At 58.2% G+C, this 27,569-nt stretch overlaps 2 protein-coding genes across 3 annotated transcripts in view; one reads left to right on the top strand and one right to left on the bottom strand.

The window, feature by feature from the left end:
- Window positions 1–1,496: 1,496 nt before the first annotated feature.
- On the top strand, window positions 1,497–17,138 carry RGMA (repulsive guidance molecule BMP co-receptor a). Its single transcript, XM_087829228.1, has 3 exons — window positions 1,497–1,721; window positions 10,659–11,176; window positions 16,031–17,138. Exons 1-3 carry the CDS (start codon window positions 1,640–1,642, stop codon window positions 16,748–16,750), a joined length of 1,320 nt encoding a protein of 439 aa, XP_087685354.1. The 5' UTR covers window positions 1,497–1,639; the 3' UTR covers window positions 16,751–17,138.
- Window positions 17,139–23,481: 6,343 nt separating this feature from the next.
- The window catches only part of CHD2 (chromodomain helicase DNA binding protein 2), an 80,051-nt gene continuing 75,963 nt past the window's right edge, over window positions 23,482–27,569 (bottom strand). For both annotated transcript variants that reach the window (XM_016197730.2, XM_016197729.2), the window contains one exon: window positions 23,482–26,934. In XM_016197730.2, coding sequence (XP_016053216.2) covers window positions 26,601–26,934 — 334 coding nt within the window. In that variant the 3' untranslated portion in view covers window positions 23,482–26,600. The remainder of the gene's footprint in view (window positions 26,935–27,569) is intronic.

Genomic DNA, 27,569 nt, shown 5'->3' with positions numbered 1-27,569 from the left:
AATTATGGTACCTGGTGGCCCTGGAAGATGCCTCTGTGCAGGCTGGTTCTGTGCCTACCTGTGTGCCAGGGCGGCCCTGGGTCCTGAAGAATGCATTGTCGGGTCTGGCCCAAGGATGGGCCAACCTTGAGATGAATGCCATTTGAGACCTGGATGTCAGCGGGCAAACTAGAGCATTCTGCACACCAGGGCTTCAGATGAGGCTCATGGGGGGGGGGGGGGGTGATCATTGGACAGAGCCTGCTAGACTGAGGCCCACATATCAGAGGGAAATGTGGTGGCAACCCAACTGTCAGGCAGGTGCGCAGTGGCCGTTAGTCCTAAGGGGACAGCACTTCCTTTCGCCCCATGGCACAGCTGGCTGAGGCCTCAGTGCCCTCTTACCTGTTTCGTAGAAGCCAGATTCAGAGGTATTACTGCTTTGGCTTCTGTCTCCACAGTCAGGCTTGTTTCCCTTGCCCAGAGCTTGCTGCTCCAGAGCGAGACTCCCCTCCTGGCAGGCAGAGCCCTGCAGCCTGTGTGGCCTCCAGCAAGTGAGGACTGTGATAGTGCTTAAGAGAAACATCTAAATTGGATCAAAACTCAGAATTCTTTTCCAAAGAACCAGATGAGTAGGCTTGGAAGTGAGGTGAGGAGGCCAAGGGAGGAATTGGTTTGACTAAAAACACTTGCTCTGGCTTATTTGTATTGCATCCAAAAGATGTTTCTCAGGGGAAGCTGCCAGTCTCTTAAATACCCCCAGAGCAGCGCAGAAGAGCTGCAGGGCTTAGGGAACCCTGAGGAGGAGGCATTTTCCTCGTCGCGAAAGGAAGTCATCACCCCATGCCCTCCCAAGAGCCGCCTTGGTGGCAGGGCCCTAAGGAACGCGGGCACCGCCGCGGCCGCACCTCCTCCAGGGGGGCGGCGGTCCTGCCTCCGACGCGCGCGCAGGCCCCCGGCGCCGGCGAGCAGCCCGGGCAAGTCGTCGGGAAGCGGCGCGGAGCTTGGAGGGGACGCTGCGGGCCCCGAGCCCGGCGGGGTGGGTGGCCCGGGGCCGCGCAGACGGGCCTCGAGGTGCGCTCGTGGCCGTCCCGCCAAACCCCAGACAGCTGGGGAGCGGACCTGCAGCCTCGTGCGCGGGGGACTCGTCCGAGTGAGAGACACGAGCGACTGCGGGACGGCAGTGTAGCTGGAAAGGGGACCTGGGGTTTGTCCCGCCACCTGGGTCGGATGTTTCGGGGGGAAGTCGGGGAGCGCGCTGCCGTCCTCGCGTTGCGCAGGGCTGGCCGGCGCGCCCTGTGTCCCGGGGCCCCCGAGGTCCCCGCGGCCCGACCGCCTCGGCCCCGCCCCGCGTCCCCACCCCTCGCGGGCGGCGCTGAAACCCGAGCGAGAGGGGGCGGGCGGCGGCGCGGGGGCGGCGGGGCCGGGCCCACATTGGAGCGGCCGCGTGATGGATGGCGAGGGCGGGGCGCCCGGGGCGGGGCGCGGCGCGGGGAGGGGGCGCGCCCGGCGCCCGCGGCCGAGGGGGACCGAGCCGCCGGCTCGCAGCTCCCGCCGGCGGAGCGAGGCTGCCCCTTCTCCGCAGCGCGATTGATCTTCTGCTCTCCTTTCAAACCCTTCTTCCAGGGAGAGGCTAGTGGTAACAGGCCGAGCTGGATGGATGGGTATGGGGAGAGGGGCAGGACGACCAGCCCTGGGATTCTGGCCGACGCTCGCCTTCCTGCTCTGCAGCTTCCCCGCAGGTAAGGCACCGCCCCGGGCGCGGGACAGCGGCGGCCGGGCCTCCTCGCAGCCCTGGGCCGCGTCTCCCAGCGACTCGGACCGAAGTTCGGTGGCGCCCCCCGGGGGTCCGGCCTCCGGTGCCCACGGGTCTTTGTTTCTCCCACGCCCCGCCGAAGGCGCATGGATGCCTTTGGGGACTCGGGGGGGGGGGGACCCTACTCGGGCTGCATTGCAAAGGAGCCGGACGCGAAGATCGCTTGGGCCGGAGGCGCCTCCTCCTGCCGAGAAAGGGGGGACCGGGGACGCGCCCCTTGGAGGCCCTGAGGAGGGGAGCAGGGGAGGCACGGCGTCGGGGCAGGGGCGCTTTCCCTGGCTGCTCACCCGCCAGTTTGCAAACCTGCCCGGCGCCCAGGGGTGGCCCGGGGGCGCCCCTGAGGTCCTGGCCGAGTCCCCCGCGCCCTCTCCTGCGGGACCCGGTCCCGGCCCCGCGCGGGGAGCCCCAGGACCGGGCTCAAACCAGCCCGGATTCCTGTTTGATAACACCCCGCGTCGCCCCCTGTTTGTTTTTATTGTGTCAGAAAGGGAGAGAATTTCAGAATTAAAGCTGAAAAAGCCCATCTGTTTCCAATGAATCCCCCACAGTTTTTCACAATGTTTTTGGCAGATCGCTGCTTTCAAATTCCTCCGAGCCCGGACCTCTTGTTTTTGTTGGGGGAAGGGAGACCAACTCCACAGAGAAGCATTTGTTCGTTCCCAAACGCTCCAGTTTCTTGACTTTTTTTTTTTTTTCCCCCCTTTCGGGGGGAGGGGGAAGGCACGAAACTTAAATCCCTGCTCTGTTTTCTTTATAATGTTTCATAAAACTTTATTTCATTTTTGCCATATGCTAGCCACAGCTGGGAAACGCCAGTTAAACCCTTTACGCCCGTTTTTTTCTCGTGCTAAAAATACAGATCGACCCAGCGGCACGGGCCGGAGGGCCCCGGGTGCGAGGCGGAGCCCCCCGGCGGTTGCTATTGTGTTGCGAGGCCCTGAGGTGTCTTCTTGCAGAAAACGCGAGCTGGTCTCGCTCCGCGGACCGACGCGGATGCGCGGCCCCCGCGCCGCGGCGCTTTGCAAGAAAGGACTTGAGTGAGGCTGGGATTGGGTTGTTTTGTTTTGCTCTTCAGCCAACTGGGATTCGGGAACTGGCAGAACGGGGCCGTCCAGGCTGCTGCTGCGGCTCCGGGCAGGGGGACCGTGCAGGCTGCGCGAGGGGCCGGGGATCAGTTTACCTCGCCGCCCCCGCCCTGCTCCGGGCGTCCCCCGCGCCCCCGGGGCCGGCGCGCCCAGCTCACACTCAGCAGCTGCAGCCCCAGGGCGCCCCAGGGAGCCCTAACCTGCTCGCACCCCTGGATGCCACTGGGGAGGCCCTGGCAAGGCCAAGGGGGGAGCCCTTGGACCTCTCGTGCCCTCTCCCACCCGGGAAAATTAAAACCTCAAGCAGCAAGGAGTCCTACCCTCCCCTTTTCTTAAAGGCAGTTTCTCCATCCACAGAGGGATCTGGCTGAAAGGCTGATTTGGTTCCCTACCAAGAACTAAAAAAATTAAATTAAAAATGACCCTCTCCTTTAGAAAGAAGTTTGGTCCCCTGTTGCAGAGCAGGAGTTTGCCGTGAGTGTGCATCTCAGTTCGGTCTAGATAAAGATCCAGCCCATTGGAAGTTTTATCAGATGGGTTGATAAATGGCTTTTGTCCCTTGGCTGCTGTGGGGGATGTGATCTCAGCTCCAAGCTGAAATTGAGAAGGGGGGCTTAGCGGCCCTTAAAACAGCACCTTCCTGCTCTTAAAGTGGCAGCGCTTGTTAACTTCTTGGGCCAGAGAGGGAGAAAGGAAGGGCTGACGGAGGTGCTCAGAGGCAGGAGGGAGCTGCGAGGGCTACTGGTGGTGTTTTTGTTTTTTTATTTCATTTCTCCATCTTTAAATCTTTAAAGTATCCCCCATAGTCTGGGGAAAGCTGGTGGGTTATGTAATTCACAGCCCAAATTCCATCACTTTTGTTTCCAAGAAGCCCATTTCTTTTTGGCTTCCAGGCTGGTAACTCAAACCTGGCAGATGGAGCAGATAGCTGCGGCACTGTCATGCCAACTGGCTAATGTTCCTTCTAATTTGAGGCCTTAACAGCTGCATTTAGTCAAAATTGCCCACCTTACTGAAAACTGAGCTTTTTACGATCCCCAAACTCAGGCTCCGAAAAGTTGTGTGCTCGAGAAACCTGGGTCAGAAGACAGTTCCTTAAGGAAGAGATGAAACGGGCCATTTCCACAACAAAGCGATGGACCATCTGGTTCATGCATCGCTAGAGGGGCTGCAGGTCTGGGGGAGACCGGGGCGCACATTAGAGAAGAAAAGGAATCTCTGGCAAAGGTGAGGCACAGGGACATTCAGGGACCCCTGTGCCATGGCCTCTCCCACCAAAAACAGGTGGACTGTGGCCGCAGCAGCCGCCTGAAAGCATAGGTTTGTTCGGTGCTAGTCAGCTTGACCGACTGCCAGGAGCAAGCCCAGGGGAGTGCAAATGAAATTGGACGTAGTTATGTGAAGAAAGATGCCTTAACTTCTGCTAGACTGAGAGGGTTTGTGTCATTCGAGAGTGTTTACATGCACTCATTCCACGCTTGTGGCACACCTACGGTGCTCCTGACTCTGGGGACAGTGGGGGCCCTGGACTGGGCAAGGCTGGAATCAGGTAAAGGGAAGGGGGCTCTGCGGTGTCCCTCGGGCTGTGAGGGTGTCTGTTTGGCCGATGCTGTGCCTTTATCGGATGGACAGAGTGGCCATGTCTAGCTGGGGGGGACAAGGGCAGAAAAGGCCTCAGAACAGTCTTCCACAGGTCCTCCCCGCTTTTAAAACTTTGAAACCGTTGGGACTCCTGAGAACAGATTTCTAAGAGAAGCCCATCCAAGGCATATGTTCTCGACATGTTGGCGCGCTTCCTATGGCCACATATGGATGTTATACTCCAGCATGGTGGTTCTCAAAGTGTGGTCCCTGGACCAGCCCCATCTGTCTCCCCTGGGAACTTGTTAGAAATACAAGTTCTGGGCCCACCCCAGACCTGCTGCAGCAGATACTCTGGGGTGGGACCCCGCAGTCTGGACTTTAACAGGCCCTCCGGGGGGGTTCTGGTGCACACCCAAGTGTAGATACGGCTGTTCGAAGAATTATTACCCTGCAGCCTTTCTTTTTTTTCTTCATTTTTTTTCCCCCCTTTATTCTTAAACTGCAGCTGTTTTTAAAATGTTAGTCCTCGGTGGGGAAACGAAGGCCTGGGGAGACCAAGGCCCTCTGCTGTGTGCAGATGTGTCTGCATCGTTACAGAGACGGGACTGTCTCTCTCGGAGCCCGTTTTCCACGGGTCTGGCATTCTTGCCTCCTCCCAGGGCTCCCCTCTGCCCCTTTTCCATCCCTGGCTGAGCAATCCAGAAAGGATGCCACCCAGCCGTAGGTCAGGGAAACCAGCTGGCAGGGCTGTCACTGTGCACATTTTCCTGAGTCAGATTATGTCTTTTGGGGTTTGCTTATTTAAGTCATCCCATGCGCCGGTTCGGCCGAGCAGTCAGAATTCCGAGACGCCCGTTAAAGTCACCCATCCCTCTGCGCCCAGGCCCCAGCAGAAAGGAGCCCATTATTGCTCCCCGTGCTGCAGGATGTCCCAGGATCGCAGGCTCACACCCGTGTGTGCACCCCGGGCACATGCCCAGCTGGCCTGCATCTGCCCTCCCCCTGCAGGGAGAGGGTGGAGAAGGAAGGCCTGCCTGCCTGCCTGCGGAGGGTGGTGAGGGACAAAAGCCACTTCAAATGAGTGTTGACCTGGAGTGGCCAAGCAGATGAGCCCAGGGTTGCTGGAGGCAGAGCCAGGGTGGAAAATTAGCAGCTCTCGAGCTAGCCCTAGACTCGGGGAAAAGGGTTATGCCTCGCCTCAAAGCAGAAAGACCAAATTGCTCACCTGCAAGCTTCAATTATATCTGAAAAGTGATGTCTTTCTTTGCCCATAACCACCCTCCTGGTGGCACCCCAGTAGCTGACTCTCTGCCCTAAGCCAGGATGGTATGGAGCGGAATCCTGTGCCCGGCCTGGCGGTCCTGTTTGGCGTTAATCTGGCCCCGTGTGGCCCCAGTGGGAGCTGGGGGAGGGCATGCAGTTTGAGAGCTGAGCTGTGCCCTCTTCCTTGGCACTCGGCGTGGTTTCTTGCAACAACTTGGCATGAGTGGAGGCTGGGGCAGAGCAGCCCTGGCTGGGTGCGGCTGGGGGGCAGTGCCTACTGCCTCAGCTCGCTGAGTGGCATTCAGCCACCTCTGCCCACACTTGGCAGGGAGTTAACCCCCAGCTCCCCAACCCACCCTCCTCCCCTTCCTGGCTCACTTGAGATTCTCCGAGAAAATTCCTCTTGCCTCGCTCAGTGTTTCTCCAGTAGGCCGGTTCCTGGAGGAAGCCCCAGAAAATGCCCAGTGCCTTCAAGGGGTGGAGTCAGGGCCAGGTCAGTCCCCTAGGACATTCTTAGGCTGGCCTGGGGAGAAGTGCCTTTTCAGAAAGGTAATCAATCCTGTCTGCTTGCAGGTTAAGTAAGGTAGTGTCTGCTGTACCTGGAGAAAAGTCCAACCCGTCACCTGGGCGTGTTCCTCTCGGTGTCTCATGCCAAACACCTGCATGTTTGCGTCAGGATGATGGAGTGAAATTCCTGCAGGAGTGACACAGACAGGCAGCCTCAGGCATCTACCCAGAAGGATACTCCAGAATACTGCCCAGGGCAGAGTTTACCAAATATTGGCCCCAGATCTGTTGGCTGTCCCCTCCTAGATTCAGAACTAAGGGACAGGAGAGGGTGGAGAACGGCCCGTCACTCCTGCTGCTGCTGGGTCCCATGCGGGTGATGCAGGTCACCCTTCCTTGCTGGTGTCCCTTTCCCACCTTCAGGACCCACCCTCGGCTGGTTGCTAAGAGAGGAGCCTCAGTGTCAGCGCTGCCCAGGGCGGGTGGGCAGTGAGGTCAGGGGACAAGGCATGGGACTGGGCCTTCAGCGTGGCCTTTGCACAGAGGCTGTGCAGTGAATTATCTTTTAAGCTCTGCCTGCTTCTGTCCCAATTGGAGCCATCGCCTCTTAAGTTACACCGTGTCCTAAAATAGTGTTCTGATCGTGCCATGTACTTACTGAAAATTACCCAGGGGCCCCGTGATCAACTGGATCTTATCTGAAGTCCTGAGGCTGGCATCGCAGGGTCCAGTCAGGAGAAAAAGCGCACGGGGCATGTCCACAGAGGGATCTTAACTTAGCGGACAGTAAATGGGTGTGGGGGGAATGAGTGAAAAAGCCAGAGGTATCACTGAGGCACACAGAGTGGCAGGAAGTGATTTCCTCCCCTGGGGCTGGGGGGACAAAGGGAAGAGAAGCTTGGGGGGCCCAGGTCTCTGAGGAGGGCCCCCTGTCTGGGGGGGTCTCAGTATGTGGGATTGGCACCAGTGACCCTGGGGGGCGGCACTGTCCAGTAGTAATAGAAGCAGCCTGAGGACAGAAGGTAAACCAGGGTGGTCTCCAGCTTTCCCTCCTTCGTCTAGTGCCCCCTAGTGGCGGAATCTAACAGGGAGCCTGCTGCCGGGAAAAGGGTTTTGCAGACTCCCAGCCCCACCTAACAGGGAAGCAGGGTGAAGCCGAGCGACCTTCCCTTTATAAGGGGCACAACTGGTACTCAAGGCCTTTGTGTCTGGCCCCAAACTCCTGGCTGCACGCTTACCAACCAGCAGGGAGCCCCTGGCCAGCCCCAGCTCTGCAGGAGGCCCCTTGGGTTTCCGGGACCTTCTCTGGGTGTCACCCATCAAATCCCACTGGCCTTCCAGACTTGACCGAAATGCTTCTTCCCCGCTCCCCTCTCAAGCCTCCTTTCTTCCATCTTTGCTGCATTTTAGATTCAGACAAAACGTGTTTGCTCTGCATTCTGGAAGTTTCCTTGGCTCACTCTACCTGAGCACAGGGGCTCACTGGGACTTGTTCTGGGAACCGCATGAGGCACAGTGCCTGGCACAGGGCTGCTTCCAGAACTTTCAGCAAGTCACACAAGTTCCCACGCAAGCCACAGAGTCAGGCACCCCCAGCTTGGCCAAAGTGAGCCTTACCCCTTTAAGAAGAGGCAGTTTTCTCTGTTCCCTGGCTCACCCCACCCCTCCTACTCGGCATCTGAAACCCGATCTAATCCCTTTGCACGCGGGTAATTTATTGGTCTATTGGGCTTTTCTTGGTGGCAAATTGCATTGTCTTTACTCGTGGGTTCAGGCTACGGAGCGGCTCACCGCCTTCCTAAGGCTCCTTTCTCAGGGCCCGTCCCTCACACCCCCTCTGCGAACAGCGAAATAAGTTTTATTGAGCTTCTTTGTCATGCAAACAAGGCGGTAATAATCGGGCTATTATTCTGAAAGATCGGGCTTGATTAACAGTTCAAAGGAGGTCTCTGAAAGCAGCTAATGCCTCTGTGGTGCGTAAATATTTTCATCCTGCCGGGCTGGGTGCAGCTGGCACTCCGAGCTCCCTGCCTCCCCCTTTCTGTCTCCGAGAGGCGCTGGTTGCTATTTAAAGGGCAGTAATCAAGCCAGGCAAGCTGTGTGGCGGTGATTTCTCTCTCTGCTGTGTCTCAGTCCACGAGGGAGGCAGTCTGGAGCCCATCTCCCCCAAATGCGAAATGTTGCACATGCGGGCAGCTGTTGAGTGGGGTGTCGTGGATGACACAGACAGTTGGGCCAAGCCCACAGAGCGAGTGGCCAGAGGGTGGGCCAAGGAAGATGGGACAGGGAAGCCGAGGGGCTGTCTTCAGTATACACAAGATGACGACATTCGAGCCTTCTATGTGGCTCTACAGAAGGATCACGGCCTGTGAGAGTCCCTGGGAGGCAGATGTGGGCCCACAGCTGGAACATTGGGAGAAGAGTTCAGTGGCAGAAAAGGCCAGGTGTCCACCAGGCAGGAGAGCCACAGGGAGATTTCCTGCCATGGAAACTGGCTGGAGGTAGAAACCAGTGACCTCTGGCATCCCTCTGGCCCCAGGCTCTAAAACTCAGTGGCGCACCTTGAGAAGCCCACGTGGAGGCTGGTCACAAAGTGAGCCCTGGCCCTCACTGCACAATTCAGAAGCAAATGGGTCTGATGGTTGCCCAGAGTTCACTCCACCCCCGGTAAGTCTGGAGACTTGAGTTTAGGCATTGCCTGTGTCCCACCCTTTGTCCCACTGTCCTTGCAGCCTCTGGATTTTCCCGTTTGTCCCCCTATAGCTTGTCTTGTCTCAAGAGGCCTGGGTCACAACAAAGCACCCCTGGGTATGAGAGTTAGCAGAGGCTCCCAGAGTCCTTCTGTCCTTGCCCAAAGACACAGTGGCCAAGATGGAAAGAGAAGCTCAGGAGAACGTTGTATTTCCAATCAGGTTCTTTAACTCTGGCTCTGACCTTATTGGCTGTCTTGGATCCATTGAGAGGTGGCAGAAAGGGGCCCCTTTGCCGTCCACAGTCCCCGGGCGGGAATGAGACAGCTGGCTGCCTTCTGTCACCCTAGAGGCACCAGGGTGGCTCACCCTGCAAAGCTGCCTCCATCTTCCTGCTGCACTAGTTGCATTAAGATCCGTTTCAAACTCTCAGACTTTCCTCTCCCTGCGTCTTGGACACCCACATCAGAAAAGGCCAAGGTTTACTGCCTGGAATTCAGGTCTCATGCGTTTTTATTAAAGATACTGAGCATACAAATCAGCGCCTCTGGGGTCTCTTTGGCAGGTGACGCCGCAGCTGAGAGCTTTTTCGTTTGATGCTGGGCCAGGTTACATTCCGGGCCCTGACCTGGGGAGGCCTTTGGCCCGTGATTTAGTGGAGTGTACAGGAGCAGCTAGGGGTTAGGGGGCCCCTCATCTCACCACCATGGGGGCCGTCCAGTCCTGGCCTCCCTGACGCCCTTCCCCAAGACCCCCAGGAAATGACAGCCCTACTCATGTCCACTTTAGGCAGACAGGGCCTGAAGAGCTGTGTCACCACCTGGAGAGGTGGCAGCAGAGAACGGGAGCCATCAGTCCCAGTCCGAGATTGTCACTCTCTTGCGAGCCATGCCCCCACCCTGACCTACAGCTAGAATGGTTCTTGGGCTTCCTCTTAAGCTCCTAGGGCTGAAGGTTTTAAGCAGCTGGGGACATCCGGGAAATCAGGCGTTAAAACCATGGTTCTCAGGCGTGTCATTTGTAGCTATCACGGAGGTCTCAAAGCTTGAGTGACTTGAAAAAAAACACCCATGCATTGAGGCAAATCCAAACTTATCACTCTCAGTGGCTTCTCAGTGTGCTCTCCCCAGCAGGATAGCGAGGGATGGAGCTGTGCAGACGAGGGGACCAGAACCAGGCCCTCTGTGGCCAGGGCTGACGCAGTAATCCTACCAGCCAACACCCACCGAGCTTCCGCTAAATGCTGGTGCCTTTGTTAAGTCCTTTAACACTTTTAGCAACCTCCCAGGATGGATACGGTCACCCTTTTCCAGAGGAGTATAGCGAGGCCCAGAGAAGTTAAGTAATTTGCACAAGGTCACACAGCGGCAAAGCCGGAGACACACGCTGAACGCTGGGGCTTAATTCCCTGCCAGATTCCTGTCGCTTTGGCCAAATCCTTGGGAGATGGCTGTGAAAATGTTAACAGATGTCAATGGCCCGGGGGTGGGGCCTGCCTGCTCCCACAGCCCTGCTGCCCGGAAACACTGACCATTCCTCCCCGCAGGCTGGGCGCTGGGGGGGGCGCGCCTGGCCACTTGGGGTTATTGGCAGCAGCGCGCGCGGTCTGGACACCCAAGGAGCGCGCAGCCTGCGGGCGGGTGTGTTCCACCGCCTGTGAGCGCGGCGGTGCCTCCCGCGTGGGGTGCCCGGCGCGTGGCCCGCGCTGAGGGCGCGTCCCCCCTGTCTCCGCAGCCACGTCCTCGTGCAAGATCCTCAAGTGCAACTCGGAGTTCTGGAGCGCGACGGCGGGCGGCCCCGCGCCGGCCGCGGACGACGCGCCCGAGTTCTGCGCGGCCCTGCGCACCTACGCCCTGTGCACGCGGCGCACGGCCCGCACCTGCCGCGGCGACCTGGCCTACCACTCGGCCGTCCATGGCATCGAGGACCTCATGAGCCAGCACAACTGCTCCCGGGATGGCCCCACGTCGCAGCCGCGCCTGCGCTCGCCGCCGCCGCCGCCGGGGGACCCCCAGGAGCGCGCCGACAGCCCCGAGACCTGCCACTACGAGCGGAGCTTCCACAGGCACGCGGCCGCGCCCAACTACACGCACTGCGGCCTCTTCGGGGACCCGCACCTCAGGACTTTCACAGACCGCTTCCAGACCTGCAAGGTGCAGGGCGCCTGGCCGCTCATCGACAATAATTACCTGAACGTCCAGGTCACCAACACGCCGGTGCTGCCCGGCTCCGCCGCCACGGCCACCAGCAAGGTAAGCGCGGCTGCCGCGGGGCCACGCCCAGCCCCTCCGACCGCGGCCTCCTGCGCCCACCGCGCTCCCATGCTCAGTAAATGAGCGGAGTCTCTGGAAAGGAATGGTCTAGATGCTTCACGTTGCCTGGAGCGTGGTATCTCTCAAACTGCTGGACGCGGCCACTTGGGGTTTGTGAGACCAGCTTTCTGGGGTCAGAAACCATCTCTCTCTCCCCCCCACACACATATGGTTTGTTTAGTCGGTGGGGATAGCATGGCCTGGCTCACATAAAAGGCCTTTTGCAAAGGCACTGGACCTGGTAAGGGTACATACTGGAGGAAGCCTGGTTTCTGTCGTGTGCGTGTGTACACAAGCATGGGTTTGTATGCAGCATGTGCACACCCATGGCCCAGGCAATGGGACAGCCCCGTCCACCCCAGGTTCACCCCCCACACTCACTGCAGAGGGTCTCCTGTGACCTCACATTCAGACTCAGCCAGAGGGAGGCTGGTGGGCGCTCAGAATCCAGGCATTGGGCACCCCTCTGCCTCCCAGGGCTGGGCCCACCAGAGCCCCCAGGGTTTCCAGGTTGGCAGTGGGTCTGTTTTCCTGGGAGGAGCTTGTTGCAAGGGTGCCAGGATGGCCCACAAGGGTGTCTCTGTTCCCTCCCATTCCACCATGTCCCAGAGGACAGTGAGGTGACCTGGCAGCCAGGAAAATTCCTGCCACTTCCCTCTGTGCCAGTGGCCCTTGTACACCCACAGGGGGTCTCTTTCTGAGACCAGCTGCTGGGTGGGAAGCAACTGGGTCTTTGCCCTTCGCTTGCACTCACAGGCCCTCGGCACCAGGCCTGGAAGCCTACTGGTGACAGAACTGTGGCCAGCGCTCTGTCTGCCCTGGCCCCCTCCCAGGCCCCCACAGACTGAGGGGCCCACGTCAGGACTCCCTCTGCCTTCTCTGCAGTCCCTTCACCTACCCACCTCCCACTCTAGAGCCAAGATAAACGAATGCTGGGAGCCTATGGCCGCAGCTTCTAAATCCAGCAGCAAACACACTCTGGGAGGGGACCCCGCCTTCATGTCCCATCCTGTCGGGCACGTAGGGAGGAACCTGCCCTTCCTAAGCCAGGGTGGTATAAGCACCAAATATGATAACAGAACCGAGGGAGGAATTGGGGTTAGTGACCAGCCGGGCAGGGCTGCTGCCCCCAGTGACTGGGGGGTGGCACAGTGGAGCAAGAGCCATTAGGAGCTGGAGCCTGCAGGCTGGGGAAAGGTGCCTGGACTTAGAACCCCCAATACCGCCCTCAGCTCTGCTGACACACACTGGGGCCCCAAGCCCAGCGATGCTGTCCGAAAACCAAATGGATTAATCATTCATTCTTGTGCTCTGTGCACTGACTTGGCTGCATTTTTCCACTGGCAGCTCTGTCGCAGGCTCACTGCTGGGCACTGTGGCTGCAGACCTGCCCCGGTAGGGATGGGAGCACCTCCCTTCCTGTGTCAGTTTCCAGAAGGATATGGGGCCCTGGAGCAGAGCTGGACCCACCCAGCCCCTTTCTGCTGTGACATAGGGCCACCTTGATCTTTGCAGAAGGCTGAGAGCTCAATGGCTTTCTCCTCTGTCCCCGTCAGCAAGAGGCAGCTCAGGCCCTGCTAGAGGCCCAGCAGTGACAGGGTCAGCGTTTGTGCCACACCAGTCTTGGGTGTCAGGGCAGACCGGGGCCGTGTGGTCCCCAGGTAGAAGCATCCTGGCTGGTTTCCAGCACCTGTGGCCCGCGCCTGGCTGCTCCCATAGGCCTCCCTTTGCTCAGGTGTGTGTTGGGTCTTTCATTCATTCAGCAAACGTCTACCGAACAGCTCTTCTGTACCAGCCTCCGGGCTGGAGGTGGCCTCCCTCCCACAGCTTCCAGGCTAATGATGGAGATGCTGCTGGGTAGCGGGATGCTGAGGGCTCTGACCAGAGCACTGGGGAAGGCCTGCAAGTCCTCGCACCCAGGTGCCGCCAAGGACGGGAGTGGGCGGCAGCAGAGCCAGGCCGAGCGTGGGTGCGGCCTGCAGCCTCCAGCGAACTGCCTGACTCTCCTGCTCACTGGACCCCATCCAGTGTGGTGTCCCGCCCCGGGGGCCTTTGCTCATTTCCCATGATAACAGCATTGTCCAGCTGGGGCCATCCTTGTGCATAATCAAAGCCTGGGCTGACATTTTAGCCAACTTCCCACCCCCATGGGACCGCCTCCAGCTGTGCTAGTAGCACCCCATTTTGCAGGTGAGGAAACTGAGGCTTGGGGAGCAGAGGTACTTGTGTCTCTGCCTCCCATCCCCTCCCGCTCACTGGTCCCCATCGCACTTACCACTCTGTCACTCTGCATAACTCATCCTCTTGGTCTGTGACCCCCCAAACGTGAGCTCCATGAGGACAGGGGTCTTGGCCTGTTTCACTCCGTGTGGATACGGCTGCTAGTACCAGGGGCGCCCCATAAACAGTTGTTGATGAAGCCCGGGCTCTGCCCTGCACCCAGCACGGTGGGGAGGGCTCAGGCCCCTCTGGGGAGGGAAGGGGGCAGCAGAGACAGGAGTGGCAGCCCCGCCCGTGGCCCTGTTGGCAGCGAGCCGCCCGGCTTTCGACAGGCCCCCTTCATGCTGTTACTTGTGGTTGAGTCCCTGGCACTGGTGCCGGGAAGAGCCAAGCAGCCTGTCAGCCTTCCAGGAGCCTGTCTCCACGAGCGATGGCAGTTACAGCAAACCAGCCTTTCCTGTTCCAGGGAGACGGATGGCACTTGGAAGGCAGCCCCCCGCCCCTCACAGTGTCTGTGTGGCCCTGCACACAAGGCAGGGACACCAGAGTCCCTCATCCTGAGCCCCCTCCTCCAAAACAGGACCACCCACTGCCCAGACCACCCTGGCTGGCCCACCTCCCGGCCCCCTGCAGGCGGCCTCCAGTCGGGGCAGAAGCCTTGGATGCAGAGAAGGAAGCAGCAGGAGGTGGAACCATATGAAGTCGCCGTATTTCATAGGACAGGGATGGTAGAGTCGCGGCAGTTTCATAGGGTCCGATGCTGAGGGCCCCAAGCGGGATGGAGAGGCTGTGGCCACCTTTAGCATCTGCAGCACCCCACAGAGCCCCAGCTTGTCCTTGTGTCCCATGTAGACAGCAGAGCTCCAGGTGCCCTTGGTCCTGGGGGACAGTGACCTTAGAGGCACCAGCTGACCCTGGGAGCAGGAACGGGACAGGCTGTGGCTCTCTCCCAGTTTCACTTGTCTCCAGCCCATACGGTCCTCCTAGTTAGGATTAGAGAGGAAGGAGCAGCCAGGCGTCTCTGCCAGGATGATGGCGGGAGGGGACACCCTCACTCCCTGGGCTGTCTCCCATCCTCTCCCAGGCCTCCCACCCTGTGGGCTTGTGGCCGAAAAAACCCAGGGGCTGGAAACCAAGAGACTAATCCCAGCTCTGCTGCTTGTTGGCTGTGTGACCTTGGGCAGGTCACTTTAGATCTCTGAGCCCAAGTTTCCTTATCTGTAAATCAGAGGTAATGTCACCCTCCTGTGCAGTGTCCCGCAGGACTGGAAGTAACAGATGTGGTGCCCGGGATACTGGTGCAGCGAGTGTGCCTGTGTCCTTGGTTCTCGGGAGGACAGTGACTCACACAGCTGATCAGGGGCTCAGCCCAGCCCTGACCCCAATACAGGCTCTTGATGCTATGGCCCTGCCCAGGGTTTCTCGTTCGGCCTGGAGACCTCATCTTTTTGCAAACCTGCACCTTCCTCCTCTCCCTCGGCCTCCTGCTCCCCTCCAAGTCCTGGCTGAGTGACCCCAGAGGACAGCCCAAGTGGCCTCTGCTGGCCTCCTCCTTCCTGCGTGGATTTTGTCCCTTCATTCTGTCTTCGAGCATCAGTCTCTTCTACTCTACCTCCTGTTAGGTTCAGCCCATGGTTTGCGGTCCTTTTTAGGGGATCCTGCTGGAGATCCACTGGCTGCGTGACACATGGTGTTAGACGGTGGTTAGTTTCCTATCGCTGCCGTAACAAAACCGCAGACTCAGTGGTTCACACAGACCTTTGATGCTTCTGGAGGTGAGAAGTGTGAAACCAGTCTCATCAAGGTGTCAGCAGGGTGGGCCCTCTGGAGGCTCCAGGGGACAATTCGTTCATTGTCTCTTCCAGCCTCTGGTGGCCGCCAGCATTCCTCGGCTTGCGGCCGCATCGCTCGAGTCTCTGCCTCCATGGGGACGTAGCCCTCTATGGTCAGGTCTCCTCTGCTCCCACCTCATGAGGATACTTGTGATTGCATTTGGGGCCCACCCATGTAACCCAGGATAACTTCTCCACCTCTGAGTCCTTGACCTAGTCCCGCTTGCAAAGCAGTTTGCCCTGTAAGGTCACAGTCACAGGTTGCAGGGATGAGGGCCGATATCCTGAGGGCCATTATTCAGCCTATTACAGTGGATAATGACTTTTTATTTTATTTTTATTTTTTTTAAATATATCTTTATTGATTTCAGAGAGAGGAAAGGAGAGGGAGAGAGAGAGACAGAAACACCAATGATGAGAGGACTTTTTACTTTAAATTAGCTATGCTTTTCTTTTTATGGCTCATCTTTCTATAGGGTAAATGAGCTGGGGGGTTTTCTAGGGTAATGATCTAAAGTTCCTATTCTAAGTCAATTTTTTAAGTAAAAAAATGTGTAAGTTGTTTTAAAGAAAAATATTAGGTGCCTGATAGCGCAGGTGCTGCTGAACTGGGGCCAAAACGGGAAGGGACTGTCGGGGCACCGGGGGGGGGGGGGGGGGCGCCTCTGTCCCTCCTTAGGGCTGGGCCTCCCCCCGCCGTCGCCAGCTCCACCTCACCCCGTCTCCGCCTGCCTTCCCCCAGCTCACCATCATCTTCAAGAACTTCCAGGAGTGCGTGGACCAGAAGGTGTACCAGGCCGAGATGGATGAGCTCCCGGCCGCCTTTGCCGATGGCTCCAAGAACGGCGGGGACAAGCACGGGGCCAACAGCCTGAAGATCACGGAGAAGGTGTCGGGCCAGCACGTCGAGATCCAGGCCAAGTACATCGGCACCACCATCGTGGTCCGCCAGGTGGGCCGCTACCTGACTTTCGCCGTGCGCATGCCGGAGGAGGTGGTCAATGCGGTGGAGGACAGGGACAGCCAGGGCCTCTACCTCTGCCTGCGGGGCTGTCCCCTCAACCAGCAGATCGACTTCCAGGCCTTCCGCGCCCCCGAGGGCCCGGGCGCCCGCAGGCCCCAGGTCGCCAGCCCCGCGCCCGCCGCCCCCGACACCTTCCCGTACGAGACGGCCGTGGCCAAGTGCAAGGAGAGGCTGCCCGTGGAGGACCTTTACTACCAGGCCTGTGTCTTCGACCTGCTCACCACGGGGGACGTGAACTTCACGCTGGCCGCCTACTACGCCTTGGAGGACGTCAAGATGCTCCACTCCAACAAGGACAAGCTGCACCTGTACGAGCGGACGCGGGAGCCCCCCGGCCGGGCGGCCGCTGCAGGGCTGTCCCCAGCCCCTCGGCTCCTCCTGGGCAGCCTCCTGCTCCTCGCCCTGCTCCCCGCGTCCCTGGGCGCCTGTGCGGCGTAGGACGGGAGCAAGGCGACTGCAGAAGGGCCGGTGGCTCCCCAGTGGCCCCTCAGTCGCTGCAGGGCTCAGAAGCGAAGGCAGCGGCTGGCCGGTGAGCTGGGGGACGGTTACCTCAGAGCTGCCTCGGGCTGTCTGCTGGCAAGGGCTGGGGGCGTGGGGCGGCCCCTCGCTCCCCCCCCCCCAGGGCCCTGGACAAGGTTGTGGTGACTGACTGGTGCTGTGACGTCTGTCAGTAGAGCTGTGTGACGTGAGACGGGGAGAGCTGCTCCCCTGCGCCCCGCCCCGCAGTGTGAATGTGCAAAGCCGAGCCCCTCGGGCTGCAGCCCCCCACCCCAGCGACACTGGGAAAGGTCACAGTCAGCTCGTCCCGCCCCCTGCAATGCACTGAACGGCCCCCCGCCCGCCCGCCCACGCGCACACTCCTACACGAGCACACTCGCACACACTGAGCCGGCGGGGCCTCCTTTCCCGGGGGGCCTCGGGGCACCCCAGGCCCCTGCCTCGAGAGCCCCCAGCTGGGGACAGTGCGTGTGGGCACTTGCTCTGAGCGACGCCACTCATGGGCTTGGATGCCCTTCTCTGGCCCCTTCACCCACTGTCCCCCCTCCCCACGGTGCGTAGGAAGTCGAGTTGAGTTTCTAAATGTCTACACAGAGAACTACCCTTTGACTTGCGTTCCTTCCTCTCCGGCAGATGGCAGATGCCCCTGGGCAGGGGGGCTTGGGCCGCAGGGTGTGGGCAGGAGACCGGTGGATAGGGCCAGCTGGCCTGCCCTGATCCTCTGCTCTCCCCCAGCTGCCCCCACAGCCCTGCCCCCCGCCCTGTCCGCCCAGGCCTGCAGCTGGGAGAGGAGCGGGCTTTAGCGGGCCTCGCAGCCCCGGGCAGCCCTGGCAGGGTCTCCCCGGCTGGGTCCCTTCCCTGAAGCCCAGGGCCACACAGCCAGGACAGACCTGCCGCTGGGAGCGCAGGCTGCCAATCCAACGGCCCCAGACCAGTCCCGCCCCTGCTGCTGCTCCAGAGAACCCCAGGGACCGACACCGGGCTGGGCTCCTCTCCCAAAGGTGCTGCCAGGCCCCGGAGGGCCATCCTCCCAGACGCCCCACAGCCCCTCACCGTCCCCCCTGCCCGCCCGCCCGCCGGCATCCACAGCCCCTCTGCTGTCCCCAGGGACCTCTCATACACTGGCCCAGGAGGCTGCGGGCCTGTCCCCGCCTCCCCCTCCCGGAGGTCCCCTCTCTGCCAAACCCCGGCAGGCGGCAGGCGGGCGGTGGGAGGGGCAAGGCCCGGCTGGGTTTCAGGCAGCCCCTACGTTGGAAGGAAAAAGTGAAGCACTTTATTTTGGTTGTGTTTGCTCTCGCGTTGTGCTTGGAAGTGGGGACCCCTCACTGCGTCCTTGTGTCTGCGACCTGTGCGGAGCGTCACCGCGTGTACATCCTGTAAATTATTTATTGAAGGCTAAATGCAAGTAAAGTTGGGGTTTTTTTGTTTTGTTATTTTCCTTTGGACTACGTGTTGGAGTTTGTTTTCTGAACGGACTGCTTCCTTTAGGGGGTGGAGAAGTGACTTTGGTGTGGGTGTCCCCTTACAGTGTCCTGACAGTGTGTGGGGGCAGCTAGCGTGTGTGCGTGGGGGTGCAAAGGATGTAGCAACTTACCAACCGAAGCCCCTGCTTCTCTAAAATTACTTTTTATCCTACGATGAGCTGCTTTGGGGAATGAAGGGGTCCAGGTCCCCTGGCTCTGATGGAGCTGGAACGGGTCTCATGGGCACACGGGCACACTGTGGAAGGACGGGAGGAATCCAGGTGAGCATGCACACCGGCCCCAACCTGAAGAGGAAGGCCAAAAGTAGGGAGGAACTTTCTAGAACCCACCTCTTCCACTTCAGAGAGAAACTGGCAGTCTGGGCTTTAGGAGGAAGGAACCAGCCTGGAAGGGACGAAACAAGGCAGGAATGTACCCACGCGTCTCACCCAGTTGCCCAAACTGTCAGTACCGATGGGCCTCTCCCCCCAGTAGTAACATTAGGAAGTAATTTCCAGGGGGGGCACCACCGAGGTGGCAGAGCCGTGGGCACTTGGCCAGCACAGAACAGATGATCGAGAAGCCAGGGCACAGGATTTTTTTTAAAAACCCTTGTTCGGCCTCAGATGAAAATGCTACATTTCTTGCCAGAAATATCCTTGGTTTGGAATTCGTTCAGGACCCTCCATTTAAGCTGGAATCCTTTCCAAGTACCTTGCTACCAGCTGCCCTCGTGAACATGGAAATTAGCATGTCGTGTGACTGTGGAACAGAGTCCTTAGCTAAATGGTTCCCAAGGAGCTGCCGCGCCTTGCACGGCGGGCTGGGTGGGAGCAGGACTCGGGTGCCAGCCCAGGGTACTTGCGGCCAGTGAGCCCGCGGTAAACGCATTTGCAGACAGGAGCAGGCCCCTCCATCCCCTCTCCCTGGTGTGTGGCAGGAATCTTGGAGACCTTGGTTGGCGAACCAGAATTTAAGAGGAGGACACGGGAGAGAAAGGGCTATGCAAAACAAATGAGGGGCGTTCGTAAGAAGGGGGGCAACCCCTAAGCTGAAAAGGATTAGAACATGGGGACCGGAGTGGGGTTCATCAGAGCGATGCCAGGGAGCAGCGTGAACAGGGGGTGGTCTTGGGTGGCAGGAAGACTTGGCGTCCAAACTGGCTCGGCCCGTCGCTAGCTGTGTGGTCTGACCGCCTTGGGTTTTCTGAGCCCTAGATTCTGTATTTGTAAAATGGAATTATGAGTACCTACCTCCCAAGGTCATTCTAGAAACCCAATGAGCTAATGCTCATAAACTGCCTGGCACCTGGGCCCTGGTGCGGCAAAGAGAGGCCTCCGAAAACGGCGGTCCCCTCGCTCTGCATTGTGTGTGTGCGGTTTTTCAGTCGACCCCTCTTTCGTGATCACTTGCGCTGGGGGAGTGCAGCAGATGACCTCGCATTCTCTTGGTGGAGACAAGCCAATAAACGTGGTTATATCATCGAAAGTCCCATAGTGACAAAGGAAGGGAGTCAGAGGTTCAGAGAGAGAGGCACCCTGGATTGCGGGAGAGTGGGACAAGCTTTCACCTCTGGTGGGCCCAGGGGGGACGTCTGATTCACTCACTGCATGAACTTGGGGAGCCAGACATGCCAAGATCTGGGGTGAGCATTCTACACAGAAAAGAGTGCGTTCCAAGGGCCTGGGGGCAGCAGAGAGCGATGGGACTGGGTGACAGTGAGCAGATACACCAAGGTCCACAGAGAGGCCAGCGCCAGGCAGGCCTCGCCAGCAGGGTAAACTTAGCATCTTACTGCAGTTGCCATGAGCAGCCACCTGCAGGCTTTGAACACGGGAGCAATGGGTGTGCCTGACAGGTTTTAAAGGATTCGGGCCAGCTGCTGTAGAAAGCAAGCTAAGAGCAGGACCGTCAGGAGAGTGACTCTGAGACTGCGACACGGTCAGATGTGGGGTGCCAGTGGCCATGCTGGAGATGACACAAATGGTCGGCTTTGGGTTTAATATGAAGGCGGAGCAGGCAGGGTTTGGGGAGTGAGAGAACTTGAGAAGGGACCGAGGTGGAGGTGGATGGCCCACTGCAGGGGTGCTCGGGAAGGCTGCTACAAGACATGACAATAGGAGGGTACCCCGGCCTGCTGGGGAGATGGCTGGGGCAATGTGGGGGCATCAGAGTGTTCCAGAGGCTCCGATGGCCTCTATGGGCACAGGGAAGGGACAGACAGGAAGGGAACCCGAACAGCAGGGTCCAAGGTGGCTGCTCAGAGGAAACCAGCCTTGAACTGCATCATGACACTGAGTAAGATTCAGCAGGCAGCCGGAGGTGACAGGAGGGGGAGGAGGGCAGAGATCTGGCTCAAGTATCTAGGTTGCAAGAGCAGTTTGCCAGGAATCAGAGTTAAGGCGAGGCTCGTGGGGAGCAGCGGTGAGGTCAGGGCCTTGTGGCTCAGGATGGTCCCCCGCTGCCACACAAGCGGGAGGGCGGAGAGGCTGGACCCAGAAGGAGCAGAAGCCTGTGCATCGCGGGCTGCAGGAGACCGTGAAGGAGGGGCTGCCCTTCAGCCCCGGGGGGCACAGAGCCCAGCTTCCTGGCTGGCTGAGGCCCTAAGGAGGCTGGGACGTGGCTGGTCAGCACTGCACCCTGGCCTGTCCTTGTGGCCTCTACCCCTCTCCTCTCCCCTGTCCTGTGCCACTTTCTGCAGAGACTCTGCAGCCAAGGGGAGCGGCCCGCTGGGCGCAGGAATGAGGGCTGAGCGGGGTGGCCAGCCAGGCCATTTGTGGGCATCTTCTGCCCTCTGCTGGACAGTTCTAGAACCACATCCACTCTGGCCCTCAGGGAATGGGAGCTGCTAATCCCCTAGCACAGCGCAGGCCCCGCCCTGGGTGGCAGGGGTGGTCCCCAACCAGCATCAGGGTGTCCCAACACCGTCCTGTGACAGTGACGGGTGCTGAGCCCGCCACGTGTCACCTTGGTGACTTCACGCACCCCACCACAGCCTGTCCAGAGGGACAGAATGCCAGCTGGCCCATTCCCAGGTCTGCCCACCTCCCAGGCCAGGCCCTCCCAGTCCTCCTGCAGCCACCAGCACCCTGCCCCTGCACCCACCTCCTCCACCTCCTTTCCCTGGCCCTTCTCTTACCCGACCCATCCTTGTTTGCTTGTCCTGGGTCTGCCTCTGCAATCCTCAGCCCAGAGGGCCTCGTCCGGGTTCCGCCTGTGTCCCCAGCTCCTAGAACAGGACCCAGCCCACAGTAGAGGCTCAAGGTCTCGGTCAAGGGAAAAACATTTCTGTTTGGTCCCAGCTGTACGTCCCCTGTCCTGAGCTCCTGGAAGGTTCAGGATAGGCCTCCCTCCTGGGGTTTAATCTGCCCTAGAGTACCTCTGAGGGTCTCACTAGCTCTGGGGTGAAGGCTGCTTGGGCACAATGCCAAACGGGCCTGCCCTCCAGACCAGCAAGTTCAATCCCCCATTCCCAAGCTCCCCTCCTCGATCCCACCCCTCTCAGCCCCGCACTGAGGAGCACTCTCACTCTCCCGGTGGCCCTTAGGGTCTAGAAGCCCTTTCTTTTCATGTCTGAGCTCTCACTTAAAAACATTAACCCTAGAAGCTGCCTCCTTTGTTTGCCAATGATGACAAAGCCATCTGCCCAACCACATACAGGGAAGGACCCAATGGGGACCACCGACTGGCTCTCCTGCCCAGCCCCTTCGGACCATCCCGGCCCCTGAAGGCCACCTTGGTGCCTGTGGTCAGTGAGAACGGACCTTTGTTAACTGAGCTTTAACAACAGTTCCATCTTAGGTCACAAAAGAAATAAAGATACCACGTGGGAACCCTCACAGGCAGCTGCCCTGAGAAGCTGATATTCTGTCTTTAAGGTGAGAAGCCCATAGGTCCCGGACTTGTCCATGTTCCCACATAAGACCAGGTCACAAGGCCACAGAACCATGCAGGAAATCCCGGCGTCCAGCCTGGGGTAGGATCCACCAGCCTCAGGGGGCAGGGCCCACCAGGATAAAGAGGGTGGGCCCTGGGCTTTGCTTAGGACCAGCCTGGCCCTGCTCCTTTAAGAGCCGCAGGTTGGAATCGGAGCCCAGGCTGGTCTGGCACACGGCAGGGCCTTGTTTCATTAGGTGACCTTTCTGTTGGCACTAATTGAGCACTTGCCTCCATGCCAGACGTGCGAGGCCCCGCCAGGGAGGAGGGAGGGGCTGGGGCCTGCTTCTTCCAGTAAAAGGCAGGCGCTTTGGCAGCAGTGAGTTGAGCGGCTCCGTTGCTATTGTAAATCATAAGCTGATTATTGCGGCACTTGTTCAAAGTTTCCCGAAGTTGTCCCAGCTGAGCTGTGAACTGCAACATGGCTGTGAGGTTATCGGCAGGAAGGACCCTCGACTCTTCGAGTCTTTAACTTAAGAACTACGTGCAGTAAACCCCAGCTCTCCAAGCACAGGTCACACTGAGCAAGGCCCCTGTGCCGAGCCTCCAGGACATGCCAAGAATGAAGAGCTGCAGAGAGATTCCAGCTCCGTTTCAAAGTCACTGAGGTATCAGAGCGACCCCTGGGGTCTGGTGGACTTCTCCAGCCCCTATTCAGACGGGACCTCCGCCCACTTGCCTGTGCCACCCTCCCTCTGTCTGGGCCTCGCCAGAGCCGGGCCTGCCCTGTGCCAAATTGCTCGAGTTAACATTCGTGTCAGTGTTTCCATTATAAAATGCTTTCTCTCCCTTCGAGAATATATAACCCAACTGTTAAATTACCCTCAAGGCTGCAGTCTGGCAGACACAGTGTTTTTATTTCCTAGGGATAGACGGGGCGGCGGGGCCCTGGTGTGGATGGGCACAGGTTTTCAGGGCCCCTTCCAGGTCACCTGCAGCTCCTCCAGGTCATCTCATCCAATTGCGGGGACATGGGTTCCAGACTAGAGCTGCTCTGGGGACTGTCAACCTCAGCAACAGCTACTCAGGGAAAACCGCAGAAACCTGTGGTATAAGGTCCTGGACCCAACAACTGGTGCTGTGCAGGGAAAAAATACAGCTTTAAAAGGCTCCAGTTCACAGGCTGTCCAACGATCTGGATGACCCAGAGCCCAAGGAGGGGAGACCAGGTGTATCCAGTCACAGTTCACGCCAAAGCAAGGCACTGTGTCCTCCCCATTCTAAAAATCCTTTATACCACTTTCTAATATACAAGATTCAAAAGCACAGCAGTTTTACAATGTAGGAAAATTTAATACATACTATATAAACAACATTATTTACATCAGAAATCACGAGGACAGTGGCATTTTCACAAATATAAATTAATTACTGTTTAGTCAACAGGTTTTAAAAGTCCACAATTTTACAATAAAGAAAAAACCACCTGTCCCCTAACGAGAGGGGCACAGATGGACTAGCGCAGCCTGGACCTTTGGCCTGGCTCTCCCTGCCCGACGCGCAGCCCCCCCGACAGCCGGAGGAGCCCGGGGCCGGGCCCTGGGCCAGCACTCCTGCTGCCGAGTGATTTTGGTCTGGATTTCAGCATCACCACGTGGATTCGTAACTAAATTGTTTGCACCACACGTTCAGACACCAGGCGAGCACGTCTGCAGCGATGTGAGAAGTGTTCTGGTTTCCCGTGAAGGGCTGAGGGAATGATAGGAGGGGGGCCCGGGGCATCAGGTGGGGCTCCGCAGGGAGGCTGGCCGGTCCTGAAAGACAGCCATGGCGAGTTTGGGGTTCGCATGCCCTTTTCCAGGGCGCCAGGAGGCCGTGTTAATCCTCGCTTATGCTGGGGGTTTCAGGTGAGGCCAACTCCTCTCTTCCTCAATCCTGCTATTTCTACCCAGTTACTGCATCTTTCAAAGCGAAGCTCCATTGCAAGCCCATCCTCACAGGCCACTCCTGGGGAAGCTCCTCCCATACACCAGTGAGAATTTCTCCCTGTGCAAATTTGGTTTTTAATCTAAGCATACAGCGTTTATTCATACTGACAGGTCAGTGAGGAAGCACCTCCCTCTCCCAACACACGCTTCAAATACACTTCAACACCTGAAGTAGGCGCTTTTACGGGGATACTGCAACTTGCTAATCAATTTAACACTGATTTGGCTGATACTGCCTTTTGCTAAATATGGCACTCACAGTCCTGAATGCAAACAAAAGGATTTCCTCATGATGCGACATCTTTGGGAATAACTCACATCTCCGATCAACAGCAAAATACCTGGACGAGTACTGAAATGCAGTGCCTCCAATCGGCCTCTTTGTAGTAAAAGGAAACACTGAGCCTCCCAGAGGACGTGACCTGACCCAGCTTCCACAGGGGAAGACGCCGGGCTCATCCACTCCCCACCCATCGCCATCACTCGGGACCTGGCAAGCCAGCCCCACCTTCCTCTCTGCTCTGGGCAACCCACACGGGGTAGTGTTAGTACTGTCAGCAAGAAGCTGGACTTGCGGTGGCCAAAGCAGAGACCTGACCTACCTTCTCCCACTGAGCACTCACAGCCTGTCCCCGTGGGCGGCTGTAACCAGGGCCTTCTGGGTTTGCATGGTACGCACTTGGGGTGAAGAACCCTAAGTACCAAGGGGAGGTACATGAGGAGGTGGTGGGCTCACTGGACTCCCAGCACGTGCTGTGATGACCCAGACTCTCCCTGGGGCTCCACACTGGCCAGCCCTGGGGTGCTCTGTGCAGCAGGGAGCAGCGGCCACCAAAGCCACACCTGCTTCCCTAGGGGGATGCCGCTTGGGGGTTTGTTAGCAAAGGCATCAATGGTGCTGCCCAGGGTACCAGGCAAGTAGGTGACAATGATTTTATGAAGTGCCCACAGGTCAGTCTCGGGAGGTGAATGCTGTGTGCGCCCAGTGGAAGGGTTTTCACCAGCTCTGGGCCTGGACATCCACCCGAAACAACACTGTGTTCAAGTCAGTTATTCTGTCTCCGCCCAGACAGGCCTCGGGACACGCTAACAACACTGGCAAGCTATCTAAAATGAATGAAACAGAGGGCCCAGGATCAGTCAAATGAGAGGAGCCTGCTTAACTGACGTGACCACCTAGCCTCCCAGTCCCGACTCCCCTCACTGAGCTCAGCCTTCCTGTCCTCAGATGCTTCCTAATGTGCGAAAAAAATTACTTGGGTTTATATTTTAGCTGATCTCATTCTACAAGAAACTGAGTTCACTCCTAATGGTAACAGTGGAAGCCTGTTCACCATGGTGAGAACTCACTTTTCATCCGTTTACCCCCCCCCTCCCCCGAGTGTTAGGAGATGTCACTCTGTCTCCTGCTTCTTTATGCTGTGCAAAGGGAACTAAAATGCAACCGGCAAATGCTGACCTGGTACAACACTGAAAGCTCCCCCTACCTGCTGGCACTGCCAAACCTACCTGGGGAACCTTCTCCCCACCTGCACCGGCACCCCCATGTGATGCCTGCCTCTGCTTCCCCCTCCTCTCCAGGCCCTGGAGTTTTACTTCTTACCCAAGAATCAGAAATCTACCAGGGACTCCAGTTTCCAGCCACGCTCCCCCCACCCTGCCCCCTCCCAAGCACATCAGAGCCACGCCGACTCCCACCTGACTCACAGTACCCCAGGGCAGCCGGGCAGACCCAACCCTCCCCAGCACAGCAGGCGCAGGAGGCCCACTGAGGAGGCCCACACCTTTGAAATGTACAAACAGCATAGAAAAATTAGTGTTTGTAGGGAAGGGGCCATTGTGAGCTGTTCCCCTCTCTGTCCCCCCACCCCCCGCAACATAGGTATAACATAATGAGACCCAGGGTATGACATCTCCCAAGAACACATTTGAGGGGTGTACCTGCTCCCCCCTTCAAGTCCTGATGCAAGACCCCACCCGCTTGTCCCCACGCCCCACTCCCCGTCAGCAGCATTGTCACGCCATCATGAACCACACCACGCACTGTCCAGCAGGTCCCACAGCCTTCACATATACGTTCCTCCTCTGACCACCGCACTAAGGTCCTGGGCACAGTGACCCTGGCAATGAAACATTCATGACTGAGATCCCTTCTCCCCTCATTGGGGAAACACAGCGCGGGAACTGGTACAAAAAAGTCACCTCTTCCTCCCAGCACCCATCAGAGTGGGAGCCAGAGCCAGGCGGGAACGGATGGGGTGCCGGAGGGCAGGAGTGGTGACCAAACCAAGGCTGGACTGAACAGAAGTCCCCACTCCTGGAGGCGCCCCTCAGCCGATGAGCGACAGCAGCAGCGTGTCCAGAAACTCCACTCACTGGTCTAGGTAACTGGCTCCCGTGGGATCAGACCAAAAACATCCAGGTGCTTAATGACTTGCTCTCCCTTTTTTCCCCAGCTGTCCTTTATGTTTTCCGAACATTCCAGTTATAATCTGGGTTGTTTTTCTGTTCTAGTGATCTCTCCAAGGGAGACCTGTGATCCAGGGGCGACTTGGAATCATGGGGAGATTTCTGAGAAGGGGGCGAGCGAGGATCTGAGACTGCGGTGTGCAGCGGGGGCAGGGGCTGTTTGTATTCCCCCAATTTGTCTGTGTGGAAAGATCGGTAATGGTCTGAGGGTCCCTGGCCGTGGTAGCCCATAGGGGCCCGGTGATCAGACATTCGTCGGAAATCCTGCTGGTGGTAATTCTGAGGCCTGAATTCATCAGATCTCCTCCGCTTGGAGTCATGGTGGTGCCTGAAACAGAGATGCGATGATTAGCTGGGAGACGTTGGCCGGAATCCCTTCCTCTTCCTCATGCTCTCAGATCCAAGGACACTTCCAGAGGTCCCCCAGCAAGTGCTAACATTACCAGGAATCAAAACGCAACGAAAACAAAAGTAGCCACAAAGGACAACTTTATACTTATTAGCAAAACACATCCTTTGAGGTGACATGAGCCTCATCAAAGCTGCCATGAAGCGAGTAACACTTGAATCATTGATCGCTTTGGACACTCACACTCCCTGCAGGAAAGCTGGAGATCTACACACATTTTCAGGTTCCTTGACCTAGCCCAGGAGAAAAAGCCACAGAAATTATTCTGTAACTTATAAGCAACAGCAAAAGCCACAATCAACCTAAATATTCACAATAGGTGAAGGATTAGTTATTTTAAAAATTGGGCCCTGGCTTGTATGGCTCCATTGGTTAGGTGTAGTCTCGTGCACCAAAAGGTTGCCGGTCTGATTCCCGGTCAGGGCCCGATTTGGGGGCATGCGGGAGGCAGCCGGTCAATGTTTCACTCTCACATCAATGTTTCTCTCTCCCTCTCCCTTCCTCTCTCTCTAAAAACCAGTATTTTTTAAAAACTGGCCCAATTCAAAGAATAT

Source organism: Miniopterus natalensis, chromosome 22 (genome assembly GCF_054644295.1).
Source record: "Miniopterus natalensis isolate mMinNat1 chromosome 22, mMinNat1.hap1, whole genome shotgun sequence".
NCBI classification, from domain to species: domain Eukaryota; kingdom Metazoa; phylum Chordata; class Mammalia; order Chiroptera; family Miniopteridae; genus Miniopterus; species Miniopterus natalensis.
The sequence above is the reverse complement of the archived record's forward strand: the minus strand, read 5'-3'. Positions and strand labels throughout refer to the sequence as shown.